Source organism: Limulus polyphemus, unplaced genomic scaffold (assembly GCF_000517525.1).
Source record: "Limulus polyphemus unplaced genomic scaffold, Limulus_polyphemus-2.1.2 Scaffold2995, whole genome shotgun sequence".
NCBI lineage: Eukaryota > Metazoa > Arthropoda > Merostomata > Xiphosura > Limulidae > Limulus > Limulus polyphemus.
In genome coordinates this window covers 71,629-89,056 of record NW_013668605.1, presented here as the reverse complement: position 1 = coordinate 89,056, position 17,428 = coordinate 71,629, and the positions used below count along the sequence as shown (strand labels likewise).

Here is a 17,428-nt window from a genome sequence, read left to right as displayed (position 1 = left end):
CTTACAAATGTTCAAAATATTTCCATAAACTTCTTTGATATTCTTTGGGGGTGGTTAATGAAAGTGTTTCAAAATGCAACATTAATTTCTTGACGAACTAATATATAGTTTACTTTGACTTAGTTTATCATATTTTATGATGTGAAATTTCTAAAATGTTTTTGAGATACAACTTTCAAAAACATTAAAAACACTACCTTTCGTTTAAGAATCTATATATCAAATCAGTTGACAAATATTCATTAACTTATTTATCTTGCTGATTGAAATAATCATTACTTCTGGCTATAAATCATAAAAAAACACATACCATAAATAAAGATTTTTTGATGACTTAAAACCTGACTTTCGAAATGATAATAGATCAGACTAGATAATAATGTATTTAGTCAATTTTCTTAGTCAAAATCAACTTACATTTAATAAATATAATTTCTTTTCAAACTTAACACAAAAAAAAAATTTTCAAGAACAAAAAATAACATCTAAATACACTGAAAAACATTCGCAGATTTGTGGTTTGTTTCTAAGTCTTCAACTTTTCCTACTACATTTCACTGTTCTTCTCTACACAAGCTAGGTCCTGTTATTTCCAAAGAAACAATAAGATACTTCTCCTACTAATTCATTCACTGAATTGACATAAATAACTTATAATCTGCTTTATCCACTGATATTTAAACTTTTCCTGTACCTATTTTGAAAGTAGAGTTTCATTAGTGGTTGTTCAATCCCCTGTTTTGAGGTTATAAAATGGTGGAATCTGAGAAGCTGTACTAACAAAATTCAGAGAAACAGAAAGAAAACCACATGAGATGTTAAACCTTGAGAATTATATTCTCAAGTGATGATATTATTTTACCTAATATAATCCTCTGCTTTGGATTGGGCCAAAATATTTTAAAAATCAATAAGTGCATTGTTTACATGTAAGACTCCTTGGAGATGCATAAATATGTAAATTTGAATATTTAAAAAATTTTTGAGAATCTTACTATAATGGACATAGTGTGTGTGTGTATATATGTATCTATCTATGTATGTGACCAAAATAATAAATACAATGCGGTGCCATCTCATGCATGCTACCACAAACAAAAATCCTTTGGGTATTCAAAATTCAGACAATTAGAAAAACAACTAGTTATTTCTTTATCACAGAACACAACTTTAAATAAAATTGCTCTCCTCACAACAACAACATAACTTTTACTGGGACTGTACTTGAAGGTTTGATTATATCTTTATTCATGTAATTTATAAATATAGTATTAAAAAAAACAGAGTTCTTAAAAAAACATTTTTTTTGATAAAGGGTACCACTTTTAATACATAGAAACATTACAGTTTATAAAAGCACAATCCAAACACTTTTCCTATGCAGTACCTTCCCAGAAAAATCCTTTTTTAGAAAATATTCACTATTTCTAAATTGTTTTCAATGAAGTATGAATACTACGATTAGTAATCACTAGCACAAACAGACACCCGTTAGGCGACATTTGTGCTAGTTACATTAATGTTACAAAATGACAAAATATTAATTTAAAATATTTTTGAGTACAAAATTATAGTTTATAAAATCATTTTTATTAAAATTTTGAAATTTGATATGTAGGCATATATTCAATATCTGAAAGGTGATCACTAGCCCAGAAAGGGTTTAGTAAACAAATACTAAATGTATACTCAATGTATGTATCTGTGAAGATAATTTAATACCTACTAATCGCTAACATTATTTCACACAAAATTAAGTTTCATTTCCTTGAAAAAGAAAACAACGTAGTTAATATAATACATTTTCCAAAGTATTAACTCTAAACATTTGGACGAGGACAAACATTTTGATTTTAAAAATATAAGGTTTTTAATGTATCTCTAAGGTTAAAATTAACCTTAAATACTGTATTTACATGAGAGGGTTTTTTTAAGGTAATAAAGCATTATATTTATTTTATACAATTTATGTGAAATATTCAAACCCCCAGTAAGATGTCAGTAATAATGATGGCACAATGAGTTTGTCTAAAACAGAATGCATACTTTTCACTACAAAATTTCTTTGTAGTACAAAGTGCCAGCCACTATTATCCTAATGATACTGTTAGACTAATAAGTATGGCTAAAAGGAGTGGGTCTCGGACCAGCCAATTTAACTCATTAGCTGCGGATGACGGATATTTCCGTCATTGAAGTTCTATGGCTCAGCTGCAAATGACGGAAATATCCGTCAGTCATACATATACAATATAACTATAACTCTATGCGAATGACGATAATTACAGTTTTATTGTGATCGATGGCAACTCAGTTTTATCTGTGAGTCAGAAAATGGCAACTGAGCTGCTCCTGCAGCAGTTAATGGGTTAAGTGAAAAATTATACCTTGTATTCTATTGCAAGACTATACGAAAAAAGTTACTCAAACCCACAAAAAAAGGGTATAACTAAAGAACATATCTTAAATCAGAATAAAAAATTATTACATATTTGAGAATAATATTTTAATATACAACTGTGATTATGAACTGTAGGGATTTGTCATATCATATGACTAAGTAAGGAAGTAGTTTTCTCATATTTTATGTCAAGTTTTTCCCAGGTGTTGATTTACATAGTCAATAGTCTTCAAAAATGTTAAAAGCACATGAAGCGCAAATCATTGCTGTAAATTTTGGAAGATAGGATACAAATAATAAGCAACTAAATACATCACCAGAACTAGAACTACAACAAGCTGCTGTTATAAAATTTTATGCACTTTGAATAAACTTTGCATTATTTTTTGGGCTATATCAGTGTCTTTTAGCTTTTCTTTTAATATTGTTTCCTTTTGTGTGAGCAGATAATTCCATGTAATTGATAAGGTTCCTAATTCTATCCATGTACTCCTTTAATGTGAATTCCATAAAACTGTATATGTGCAAGCATAATGTACAAACACTGAATGATTTATGTAATTTAATATTTTAAAATGTATTTCTCAGCAGGACAGTATTATGTATAATTTTATGATAAAATTTGCTATTTGGTTCAGCAAGATCCTGTAAGTTTTCTAAATAGCTGGACCCATGGTCAGGCAGAAAACTGAAAATTTAACGTCTTGCCATAATATTATTTTTATCAATGTACACAATTCACTATTTTAGTAATATTATAACTGATATAGTCTAACACACATTTAATTTCTTATGTCTTGTCAATAAGAAATGTTTTTATCATTCATTCTTGACCAATTATATACAATTACAGAAGCATATTATATAAAAACTGAAAATCAACACAAAATGTATATGGCTGCAGAATGTCTTTGTGGAAAGTACACTGCCTAAAAATACAGCTTTAGGACACAAATATTATAACTTGCAAAATACATTTAGAAAAAGTATTCAACAGGAGTTTTGAAAAGTGTTATAACAATATAAAATTATATTCCAAATGACATTTTCTATAAAATTAGAAGCAGTTTATTATTATCTCTTGAGGCCTGAAATCAACGTTAAAGGAGCTGATAATAAACTGTTTCAAATTTTATAATTATAAGACTAATATGTGAATATCAACAGATTCTATCTCAAACTTAAAAAACTAAAAACAAATTAAGGAAGAAAATGAGAAAGATAAAAATGTTCAAAAAGAAAAAATAAATCTATGAAATAAATATAAAAGGAGACAAAATCACTTAAAATAACATGGATATATTTAAAAAAAGTTATATCTTTACATCATCTGAGTCTAATTTGTATTTTGACACATCTTCATCCTCCTCTTCCTCCTCCTCCTCATCTTCATTATCCATTTTTGGCTTTACTGGGTCTTTTCTTTTTGGTGATTTGGAGTCACCGCTGTCAGATAATTCTCGGAACTTTTTCTTTTTGCGACCAAACTATTCATATCAATTCAACAATAACTATGTCAGCTCTTAAAATATGACATACTAACAAATAAATAAATTAGAACTAATATTGTTAACCATTCAACCCTTCATTTCTGTAATTCAAATCTCTCAATGATACATGTAAAAAATGATTCTTGACAAGTAACTATGCCTATAAATGTGTAAAATTAGCAAAGAAAATTGACAAGAAATAAACAGATACAACTCTAAAACTCATGATCCAAAAATTACATTAATAAAAAAATCACAAGCATTATTTCAAACACAGAAAATAAGTATCAGTTACATTAAAATAAAATTGTTCCATAATATACTTACATCATCATATTCGCCATCTGATTCTTCTCTTTCTACATATTCAACATCTTCTCTTTCATTATATCCACCACCAAGTCCTGAGCATAAGGAGGAAAAAACAAAAATTAGATTCCTAAAATAGTTCCAAACACCACCTGGGATGGCCATAAGTCATTGTATAGCACAGCCCAAAATTCTTATTCAGCATTAATACAACCATTCACCTAGTATAACTGAAAAACAACATCCAGTACAATTCAAGCCAAAATCTAGCATCCAATAAATAAAGAAATAAATATTAGATTCAACTCCTTCATAACATTTCTCAAAATATTATTACTTGTGTTGATGCCATTTCAAACATTTTCTGATAACACTGGAAAATATTTAATATATTTCATTGACTAAGTGTAAATGAGGCATTTAAAAAAAACAATGTCAAAAATTAAATATAAAACTTTCATAAAAATATTTTGATACTGTACAATATGTATCAATTGAAAGAAATGGGTCAAAAGTAAATTATTGTTGAAATTGTGAATAAATACAAATGAAGTTATAATGAGTTTAGTTTTGTGGTAATTTTTCCCCCTTATTTTTTATTTTCTCAGCATGGTATCAAGCCTGAGACACTGACATTCCAGGCAAGTGCTCTACCAATTAAGCTAGATGTAACTAACTGTTGCTAGTAAGGTACTAAAACTACCACAATCTTTCATTCACAAATAAGACTCATCCTCAGGTTTTAACTGAGGGTTGTGGAATGGTTACAAGCTCCAATTTTTCAGTGGTACCTCAAGTTTTTGCACAACTAGCTTGGAATCAAACATGGGCCATCTTGCATGCCAAGCAAGTGCTTGTAAGGAACTTTTTAATAGTTCATACTATGACAATCTTTCATGATCACAAACACAGCTGTCCTTGTGTTTTAATCTTAGGGTCATGGAACAGCTACATGTTGGGAATGAGTATTTACTTGAATTTCCTGAGCTAGGTATGAACCCAAGACCTCTCATATGACAAGCAAGTGCTCTACAAACTGAGCTAAAGGGGTCAATATACAAACTATTACTAGTAAGGCACTTTTTTTTTAATAATTCAAACTACCACATTTTTTCCTTTCACAAACAAGGCATATCCTATGGGCTTCTTAGGGCCATGAGATAGTCATATTTTTCTGTGACAACCCAATTTTTATTTCTTAGACTTGGTACTGAACACAAAATTTCTTAAATGCCAAGTGTTCTACAGCTTTACAAGAGCTTAAACTATCATACTTCTAATACACTATGCAAACATCCTTCATACATTGGTAACTGGAATTCTGTAGTATATGATTTGGCACTAAACCACAACTTCCACAATTTCACAATAGTTTAGAATTCCAGTGCATAGTACATGATGGAGATAAAATCAACAAATAATACAAAATCATTTGGTCTTCCATAAAAAAGAAAATTCACACAGAAGTCACATTTGTTTAAACAAATTTTTTTGATTGTAATTCAGTCAAAACTAATGAAAAAGCATTTCTGCCTTGGAATTTACATATTCTATAAAACCTCTGAGTTATACACAAAAAGACACATCAAAACAGATGACTAGTTACAATCATGGAAATTTATACATCAATGCACATAGTTATATGTGCATACTCACAAACAATCTATAAACACATACACACATATAAAAAAAACAATACTTATTTTGATTAAATTGACATTCACTCAACAGATGGGTACCCTCACTGCACACCTTTAAGAAACGTCATTGAAAATTGCAAGATGAACTAATTAAACTTAATGATTCTGTGTGTTGAAAATACAAATAAATTTTGAAGACACACTATTGCACAAGACACTACCTATAAATCCTTCCTATGAAAGATTGGTAAATTTCAGTTCAAATCTGTAGGTTAAGTTGCTAAATTGATGGATTGGGTCATCACATTAAAATATGGGGCAAAAATAATGTATGCTTATAACATTAGGAAATTTTTTATCACCATCTGAAATATTTCAGGAAGTTAGAAAGAGGACTAAAAGTAGTGGATTTAACTGTAATGAGCCTATTCTATTGAGCAACATATTTCTGCCTTTGGCTTGTGAGAACAAGGAACTATTGGAGGGAAGGAAAACAAAAGAGTCAAAGAAGGATGTAGATGATAAGGAGGTTATAGTTATAGGTGATTCCTTGACAAGGCATGTGGATAGGATATTCTGTGGGATAAATAGGGAGAAAATAATTAGTTTATGCTACCTAGGGGCACAGGAGGAGGATATAACTATCAGAGCAAGAGATATAATAAAGGAGGGTAGCAATGATGTAGTTTTTGTTGTGCATGTAGGAGCTAATTGACATAGGGAAAGGTGGGTCAGAGGAGCTAATTAATAAGTACAGGGGGTTGATAAAGGCATTCAAAGAAACAGGCCATAACTTAATTTTCAGAAATACTGCCAAGAATTAATTGTGGGGATGAAATTATGAGTAGGTCATTAGGGCTAAATACTAGACTTAATTTAATATGTAAGAATGAGCAGATTGGCTGGTTGGACTTGTGGGATCAGTTCAATGGGAAAAGGGAGCTTTTGGAATGAATGATTTACATTTAAATAGGGTAGGATCTGGCTTGTTTGCAAGGGCTATTAATTCAGCTGTAAGGGAAGATTTAAGCTAGGATTAAACAGTGGTGAGGGCTAGGATAAACTAAATCAAAAAAAAAAAGATGTAGAGAAAAGTTTAGCATAGGAAATAAGTATAGAAGTAGTTCTAAGGATAGGCTTAATTGTTACTGTTGTAATGACAGAAGATTAAGAAATAAAATAGATAACTGTAGAGCACTGGTAGGAATGGGGGATTTTGATATAATGGGAATAACTGAAACATAATTAAATGTACATGATTTTGATGACAGAAATTTCTTTTAAATTCAGGGTTGTAGGTTATTTAGTAGGGATAGACTACTAAAGAGGGGAGGAGTGGCTTTTATGTAAAATGTGAGTTACATCCTGTTGAAGTTGAGGATATCAAAGATAACAGCAAAGAGATTGAATCCAGTTGGGTTTCTATTACTGGACATAAAGAAAAAATACTTTTGGTGGGAATTAGCTACAGACCACCAGATGATACTGATGAAATTGGTGAGAAACTAATTAAGATTTCAGCTGTTAATGAAGTCATAATTATGGGTGATTTTAATTTCAGGCATATAGTTTGGAAAATTCTACAATCAAACAATGAGGGAGAAAATTTTTTTTAAACTGTTCAAGATAGTTTTCTTCACCAATTGGTCAAGGAACCTAATAAAAACAATTGTCAACTTCTAATATAGAAATTGTTGAGTGTGCGGAAATTGGGTAACATCTGGGTACAAGTGATGATTGCTCTATTAGGTTTGTTTTGCTGCACATGGAGATCAGAAATAATAATATTTTGGTTATAAATTTCAAAAAGGTTAATTCTGAAAGGACACAGCAAGAATTTTCTGTTGTGAATTGGGCAGCTGAGTTATTTGAAGACACTGATCAAACGTGGAAAATGTTTAATAATAAATTTTTAAATATTCAAGATAAACAAATTCATTATAAAAAGAACAGGGTGGCTGCAAGTAAAAAACCAGCTTTTCTTACAAAGGGTACAGGAGATAAAATTAAAGAAAAGCATTACAAATTTAAGAAATTTAAATTAACTGATATGACAACTGAATTAGAAGATTATAAAAGATCAAGAAAGTTGGTCAAACAGGAAATTAAAACATCAAAAAGGATAGCTGAAAATGTAAAAATGAACAGTAAAGATTTCTTTAAGTACATTAAGGGTAAACAAAATGTTTAGGGTAGGACCATTGAATGGGCAATAAAGGAAGGCTTGTCTCTGATGGTTATGAGATGGCTGGGTTATTAAATTCTGCTTTTTCTTCAGTTTTTACTTATGAAGATTTAAGCAGTATTTCTCATCTTGAACAGTTGAAATGGGTTACCTTTGGATATTATGTATGCAGTAAATTTAAGTGTGTTTAAGAGAAAGCTTCATAACTATATGAATGATAAGGGCTGGCTTTATGATTTTTATTTTATTTTTTGATTTATACATTTGATAATGTTTGTTTAGTTTAGAGGATGAGACAGTCAAGATGGACAAATAACTCCCTTACTGTCCTTAAACATTATGTTATTAAAAGATGTACAAGTTTGAAGTACTAAGCGAAAGAAATGAGTTTTATGTTATTATAAGCAAGGCTGAATAAACTAAGCATTTTTCTTGCAAAATAATATATGTCTATTTTACTCACTATTTACTCTGTTGTGCAAGTTGGTAATGGTAAGCCTACATTTTTTTTTGTTTCTTATTGACAACAGTTACAATAATGTGGGAGATGATGTTAGAATAAAAATCAAAACACATTGTACAAAGACAATTAATAAACAATAATAAAATCCAGTCAACTTATTAAAATGATCAATATTTTTGTGATGGCTTTAATTCTCAGTAATATAGTAAAACAAAAACACAGAAGTGACATACAAACTACCATATCCAATATCAGTGTTCTCAGTACTTGTGGAAGCTTTCATTTAAAGGGGCTATACAAGTTTAATATTTTGGAGCAAAGTATTTCAGGACTTGTCTTCTTTGATTTTGGCTATTCCACTGATCTTCACTGAATCAGTTTTAGTGTTTACAACATACACATGAACAGTAAATATTATACCTAATACTGAACAAATCTGAAAAATTAAATAAATTATATTTAAGATTTATATTTAGAAAAAATATACATTTTATATGATTATATTCAAATTACACAATTATGCAAATTCACAATAACAGAGTAACAAAACCAATTCTACTGAAAATGATTGAAGAAATAATTACCTGTATTTATATGATAACTTATCTAATGTATTAAGATGTTGGGTAGAATTTTTCATTCCCCTATAAAACTTCTAAAATTTTGATGTTTGTTATCTTTAATTTTTCTTTAAAATATTCCATATTGAGTCCAGATACTTTTAAAAAATACCTGTTCTTTCTTCCACTTCTCCAAACTTTGGTGCATTACACATATTGCACTGTTGCCTTCTGGCCCAATTCACATTTCCACATCTAAAGAAGAAACAAGCAATTTACATAAAATATAATTTTGTTTCAATACCAGTCCACCCAAGTTGCAGTAACTAAAAAGACAGAGATAACTAAAAGTCCAAAATACCTGTTGGGCAGGCATTGAAATATAGGACTTGTAAGCATTGTTTCACATGAATTAATGTTCTGTCCTTCATTACATACGCATCAAGTATAAACTGTAAAAATAGGACTTATTTCATATACTAAAATGACTACTTATAAATATCAAATACAGAAATGGAAATATACACTAAATTAGGGTGCATCAAATGCCCCAATGTTAAGCAACTACATAGTCCCTAATCTTAAAATATTCCATTAGCTAAAAACAGAAGTACTAGGCTTTTTTTTTTTTTCTAATTCTGGACTTATTTCGGGGGTCCACTTCAGGTCTATTTGTATCACCATAACCTTAAGCACTGATTTATGCATTTTGAAGATGGATTTGACATCAGAATTGTGATTCTGACAACATCAATTTTCAGGTTTGATGTCCAGTCAGACTACTTTTACTTTCATTCTCATCATTTTCTTCAAAATCACAGCAATTTGGTGACAAAAACTCCACAAAATTGCAGATCTATAAAACTTTAACTGTGCTGTATTCAGCATCTAATTTATGGTTTGTGAAATATGATCTTTTTATAGAGAATAAAGCAACAATTATCACACCTCCAGTACATTTTTGACACATTTTGGATATGCTAAGCACCCATTCTGAGTATGCCCAGACTAGGTATGCTGTTGTATTGTATTACCCATCAAATCTGGTACATGTCATTGTCCACATTGTTATGCAGCCTATCTAGTGTCTACTCTGTTGCACTGCTTCATGTGGTATATACAAGAGGGTTTGGCAGAAAATCATACCAGATGGGAGTCAGCTAAACTTGTCCTCTCACAAGGTTCTAGATTTTATGAAAAACCAAATATTCCCATGATTTTGGATCACAGAGCCTGTGAGAAGATGATTAAGCTTCTCGATGACAATGCCAAAGTCAGGGCTATACCCATCAAATGGCAATCAATGCCAGCTTCTCTTGAGAAGGTGCAACAAATGGAAAGTAAATTAGCTCAGACATTTCCACTATGGCCTGCCAATGCTAAGCAACTCATCAAATACCCAGAAGACTTGAGCTTTCTGCAGACAATGAAGGGTGAACGTACAGCAGCATTTGGATCCCATGACAACGTGTTAGCTGGCAAACTCCAGTGCAAAGGGGCACATGAACAGTCTAAGGCAGACAGGTGAGAGAAGGTGCACTGTGAAATGGCCTCTGCATCAAATAATTTCAGGAGCATCACAATGATGAATCCAGCATCAGTGAAAGTGAGAGTGCAGCTACAGCTCCATCAACCAGTACTCCAAGGAGTCATCGCCACAGTGTTCTTACTGGCAAAACAGCCTTCATTCCACATGATATTTTGCATAGATTTAAACTTTTTTCACTGGCCAAAAGCATGAAACTGATTTCAGCCCAATAGTCTGTCTTCACAGAAGCTTTGATAGAAGAGGCGCCAGTGATCCTTCTAAAGTTTCAACATCATACGCAACAGCTGATAGATCATGACATCAGGTTGGACACAGTATAGCAACATCTTGCAAATGACAGTGGGATCCTCCAAAGATTGCCACTTTGCAGTGGGATTCAAAGCTCTTGTCTTCACTGTCTAACCAAAATGTAACTGAAGGGCATCTTATGAACGTGGTACGAAATATACATGAAATGGAGCTTCTTGGTGTTACACCATAACAATCTGGCACAAATAGAAAGTCTGGTAATATCATTACTAAACTGACAGCTAACTTGCTGGATTCATGGCACTGCAAAGACTATTTTCAATATGATATTCGACACAACAGCATGTGTGACAATCAAACAGTGTTCCTAGATGGAAAAGTTGATGGACAGACAATTATATTCAAATGACCAGGTAAACTGCACAAGGCTAGATGGATGGCAAAGGTACTGTATTCTATTAAAATCTACTTGTTTTAGCAGCAAATTCAACGACTGCCTCTTGGCACAATCACCAAAAGACAACAGGTCTTGAAGGCGAGGGATTTTGTGAACTTTGCCACCCTTGTCTACAGCCCCTGGTGGATGACCTGCAGTTCCACTGATGATGCCCCCTGGCATGATCTGAAGCTGTTCCATCATCTTTTGATGTACAAGGCTATCAACCCAGTGGTTTCAAGGAGTGAAATTCAAGCCTTTCAGCAGCATCTTTGGTACCTAACTGCAGAGATGATGCCTCTTGCACTCTTCAGCAACAAAGTACCATTGGAAGAATGACATGCTCCTGTCAACAGCCATTTGGCAATGAAGACAGATATGGAATTGCTCATACCAAAAAAAAATGTTTTGAAACAAGATTTGACAAACCCAAGTTTCCAGATGCTGTCACTCTGTCAACAACCCTTGTGGATTTGGTTGGGCCAGACTCCTGGTACACATTTCACATTCTATAGCTCAACCATAAGTTCCTAACAGAAAATGTTGAAAATCGGCCACAATCCATTGCATATCAAGCATCAGAAACCAACCTTCAAGCTCTGAACATCATCAACAATTGTGCTGAAGAGGGGGTGAAACTCTGCTCAGATTTTTTGTCATCAGCCAAAAGTGAATAACATTACTAGAATGTGCTCCAAACGACTGAACAGGTTTGAAAGCAGAAGCCAAACCTGTGTAGGTGTATAGCGAAACTGTTGTAATGTTTATCATTTCATTGAAATACTGCATTAATGGCAATTTATGCAGACAAATATGAGTTTTATTTCATTAAAAAATGAGTTACTACGATTCATTTAGTTGCATAAATGTTGTTGCAATTTATCTCTTTACTTAGAATAAAATACTTCATGCAAGAGTTTCAGCTCTCAGTTTTGGGTAACATTTTATATTAGGCGTATACTTTTTATGACTTTAAACATTCAGTATCCTGGTAGACCACATACATGATTTTAAAACTTCCCCAAAATGTGCAATATTCTTTCTTTTTAAACATGGAATAAAAGAAGAGACAGAAGAAACCCAGACACTTTTGAAAATCATGGGGCATATGATGCACCCTACACTAATATTTTGCAAAATTAAAAAAACAATAAAACAGAGGATAACAGATAAAAAAAAAAGGTTTGGAAATTAAGGAAAACTATTTGAATACAATCTTCATTGTATTAGAATGTGGTTACCATTTCAGAGGTGTTGTAGAGCATTTTTATAATTTAATTGTCCCTAGAATGCCAACGTTAAATTTTCAGTCATTAACAACGGGTGGTATGGGGTCACAGTGACCCCACACTGCCATCCTAGGATTAAATTGAAGAAAATTATAGCTCCTATTTTTGTTATTTAATTAAGTTTCATAGGTAAAAATAATTAATAATACCATCTTGGTTTTCAACAAAGAGTAAGGATAACTATAAGGGCACTAAGCTATCTTTCAAAATACTCTATATATTTAAAATTACTTAAAGCAAAAACATGAGTAAACTTAACATACCTTCCACACTGCCAGTCATCTGCACTAAACAAACCTTTGCTTTTCTCTGCTGCTGCTTTTCCTATTTCATGACCTAATTTTTTCTTTGGGGGAACAGCAGTTTTCTCTGAATAAAATGTAAATATGTTCTAACTGCTGCCAGGTTTTAAGTAAAACATCTAGTAGTTCATTTTTGGACTTTTCATGTATAAATCGAATTTTGTACGAAAAATACTTTTATAGTTATCATAGAAAATGCACCTGTTTACTTAAGTACATTAGTATTTCAAACTCTTTAAAATTTCCTGCCAAAAGCTATGTAGTCATTTTAAATTCTTACCTTGAACCACCACAATTGTCTAACCACATGTAATACAATACTATGTATCAAATAAAAAAAACCCCTCCTGATAAAACAGATATCTAAGTGTATGGTAAATCCAAAATATTTTGTCTAATGATCCCATATGAACTGATTCAGACAAATTTGATGCTATGAAGTCAGTCTGTACTCAAATATATTACTCCTGGCTGAACATATGTCATGATGGCGTACAGAGCAACTGAAGAAGTGCTATGATGAAACAGGTAAGAAATGAAAGTATCAACACTATGGAAGGAGCTGAGCTCTTGCAGGACAGGTATTTATCTTGTACTCTGACAGATCAGTCCGCCAATGTATGAATTACAGCTATCAAGTGGTGCACAAAAGTGAGGACACATCAACAAACTCTGTCAGCACTTTACCAACAAGTCTCTAGTGAACTGGTTTGACCAGAAATTAGATGATGAGATGGACAAGTCAGAGGAGGACAAGAGCACTGTCTCATACTACCTTGACTCAGCTGTTGAAGAGGAAAGAGCTGAAAGTACTTATCTAGCCATGAAACCCCATAGTTAGAAGTGAGAGACAGATTGATAGTCAGTTTAGCCACTGCTGCTGCTGACCTCCTGATCCATACAGCTGAGGTTAACATAGATGTGGTTGAAAGATCAACAACTTATACAGAGTAGTCTTCCCTGCTATAAAGTTATTATATGGTACAGTACAAAGTATTGTACTACATTGAATTATTAGCACCTCACAACCTGCAGTTAGGACAGTTTATTGATGGTAAAATCAACTGGCTAAAAAAAGGTTTTGTGACACTTGCTTTCCAAGCTAGTGAGCAGAGTTCCACTATAAGAGATATCTGAAGATATCAGATGAGAACTTCTCAGTTATCACACAGTTTAGGATAACTGATGCAATTACATGTAATACCTAAAATCTGAATAGTTTGCATAACTGAGAATGAAATAACATTACGATCCTTGCTTTCTAAACTAAGTAGTAAATCTCTTTGTTGAATCTTAGTTAATCTGTGGGTCTACCTTATTTACTCCTGAGGAAATCAGTTTTATATAAATATCACAAATTATGCACCCCTGATTACAACCATATCCTTAAATTTCCCTATATGGAAATAAAGTAGCTCAGATAGGCAATTTTGATGATTCCAGTACATCAAAACAATTGTTACAAGTTTTCTTAACTCTACCAAGACAGGTCTAATGGGTCTTCCTATGGTCACAGGTCAAAGGCCATGTCATCATGTTTGTAGACTTACATTCAAAATTTTATTGAAGTATTCTTTTATGAATGTATGTCTAAGTTTGGTATCAAATTGTAGATTATAATTCAAATTTTTGAATTATACATTAGTTAATTTCTTAGTTTGAAAGTAAATATTAAAAAAAAATCCTAAATATCAATTTTTGTCACATGGTATGTTGAATGCAGCATTGGTTCAGATTAGAAGTTTGTTGATGTCCAAATACAAAGTCTATAGTTTCTTGCATATTAGAAGCTCAAATTACTGATATTGACAAGCTAGATTATAAAATTAGAACCTCCTATCTTTTCTGTTTACTGAGATATGACTATATTTAGCAAACCAAACACAGTGGCCCCATCTACCTCTTCTATTTTTGAAAATGCTTACATACATCTACTTCTGTCTGTGACATGTAAATAACCAATCAAAAACTCAGAATGTCCCCCATGTGGTTTTCTGAGCCTCTGTGAGGTATTTATGTGAGAAACCCTTTCTTTCTATGGTAGATTTCAAGTGGTAAAGTAAGACATTATTGAGCTTGAAAAGTCACTTTTTTAGACCCAAATGCAGCTTAGTTACTAAGCCTAATAAATTAGAGTAAAATTCTGTGGGATTTATATAGTCATTTATAATTTTTTGTTATTTGAAAATGCATACATAAAACCTAAAAAAAATTTTGTTTTACATTCTTCACTTCTGAAACTTGATAAGGCTTAGCAAATTACGGCAAGCAGCAAACAAGTACAAAGTTTGTAAGTAGAACAGATAATTGTTTTTATACTTCTTTATTTACTGTTCTATGTTTTAAGAAAAATAACTGAAATTTAAGAACTTATTTGTAATTAGTAATAATGTATATAAATATATAATGTATTATAAATGAAATGTGACTGTAGTTTACAAAATACTGGTCAACTGGAATACAACCAAGACAGTCAGTTTGTAAAGGCCAGTTTTATATTACTGGATATAGTAACACGAGTGCACATGTGCCGCATCATTCTACTTCTGTAATGTTAGTCAAACACTGCTAAAAGGTTAACATAATAAAAATTTAAAATTTTTATGTATGTAAAATGTTATGAGGTTTAAACTAAACATTTGTGGTTTTGTATTATAATTTGTAGCAATTCTAAAACGAAAAAAGTGTAATATATATCTATTTCCTATTTTTCTATGGTGGTTATGAGGTTGGTTGAATCAACCTAATCCATACAGAGATAGAATAATGAAAATAACAAATAAAATATAAAAAATATTTCTAAAAAAATGTTTGATAATTATCTAGAGGATATTAGGAGGTTATAGACTTCTTGTGTGAAATTTGACAATTTTCTGATGCATAAAATATATTTTTAATCTTAAAATCAAAACTACTTCGCATGTTCAACAGTTAACATTCAAAAATAAAAAATGCACGAGCAAATAATTGACTAAAAATATTAAAACTCAATTAAAAAATCTGATACTTTGTGTACAAATGCCTTGTAATGTTTACTGATAATCTGCAAACTTTTGTGAAGATACATGTACATTTTAAAAAGTTACAGTATAACTAGTTTATGATTACTGGGAATACGGGCTGGGTGGAACCCACCCACCCATATTAGAAGGGTTAATAGGTTCAATAGGATTGCACTGGTTAAATGAAATTATATTTACAGCAACTGAGTAACATAACAGTACATTTACATACATTAAGAAAAGCTATGGTTTGAGGGGTGTAAGTTAAAAGTACACACACACACAGATATATATATATATTGTGCAAACACATGGGTAACTTATTTTAGTGTACCATAAATAGGCCACTAAAACCTTCGACATATAGATCTTCCAAAAACTTAACTTTTTCCTCATTTAAAACTATGTGCATCATGACCATTTAGAGTTTCATTCCAAATTTAATTAAGCAGCTTTATTATGATTGTATGTCAATAATAATGGTATAAAAATGTTGTTCATAATTCAAAGTTTTATATTATCTAAGTTCTAACTTCTTAATTTCAAAGGGAAATGTTCAAATAAATTCTCAATTTTCACTTCTCTACATCACATGATGTATCTCCATTTTGAATTATCCTTTTCAATTTTCATTCTCTTCTTTTATACAGCTTTCAGCGTGTTCAACCAACTAGAAACACAAAGTATGGATATTTACAGGCTGGAATATGAAATTTGAACCTCTTGCCTTTTCAATTTGCTGAGATATAAGTTTGTTCAGGTAACCAGTGAAACTTATCCCATCTTATAAAGCTCTGGAGGAATTTATCTAAACCTTGTGTCTTTATTAGTCCTACACAAATGGGTCAGGCAATTTGGCAGATCTTGTTACCACCATATAACTATATATACTATAACACTGAATACACAAGTGTATCTTCACAAAATTTGGAAAGCTTTTAATAAATATTACTAGTGTGTTGTACATTACTAATAAAGAATTTTTACTAAAAATTTGTCTGTGAATTTATGAAGCCTTTACAGAGTAAGCCTGAGTGAAAGGCAATTTTCATACTAAAACTACAAATACCTTTCATCTTACTGTTTTCATATTTAACTTGCATAACCTGTAGAACCTCCTAAAGGAATATCAAAAGTTTCTTTCAAGTAAAACGTTATTTTTATACTTTATCTCATTTTTTCTAACCTAACACTAACTGCAGTGAAATCATCAACATTTGGTAAAATGAAAAGTTAAAAAATATGAAATAAATCAAAAATATTTATTTTTTATTTTCTAGAATTACTGCAAACTGTAACAGACATTTACAATTATTTAAAGTGAACATTTTCTTAAATCAAAAATGTATTTCCAATAATACTTGCCTCTTCTCACACTACAGCTATTATTCGGCTGCCAGGGTTTCTTCCTTTGCCCATCTAAGCATTGTTCTGATTTCTTCTTGCTTGCTCAAGTCTTTTATACCCCACTTAATTGCCCTTGGTGATATTTGTCTCATGACACTCTCCACTACATCAATGTGCCCTCTATCCCGGTACTGTATATAAGCACC

The 17,428-nt window shown here is 31.5% G+C and overlaps 1 protein-coding gene across 6 annotated transcripts in view; it reads right to left on the bottom strand.

Moving 5' to 3' along the window:
• LOC106468401 (zinc finger Ran-binding domain-containing protein 2-like) overlaps positions 1 to 17,428 on the bottom strand; it is a 100,032-nt gene that overhangs the window by 14,024 nt on the left and 68,580 nt on the right. For all 6 annotated transcript variants that reach the window (XM_013928826.2, XM_013928824.2, XM_013928825.2 and 3 more), the window contains exons 4-7: positions 12,835 to 12,940; positions 9,221 to 9,303; positions 4,219 to 4,295; positions 3,727 to 3,888 (exon numbers count right to left, since the gene is read on the bottom strand). In XM_013928826.2, the coding sequence (XP_013784280.1) occupies positions 3,727 to 3,888; positions 4,219 to 4,295; positions 9,221 to 9,303; positions 12,835 to 12,940 (428 nt within the window). The remainder of the gene's footprint in view (positions 1 to 3,726; positions 3,889 to 4,218; positions 4,296 to 9,220; positions 9,304 to 12,834; positions 12,941 to 17,428) is intronic.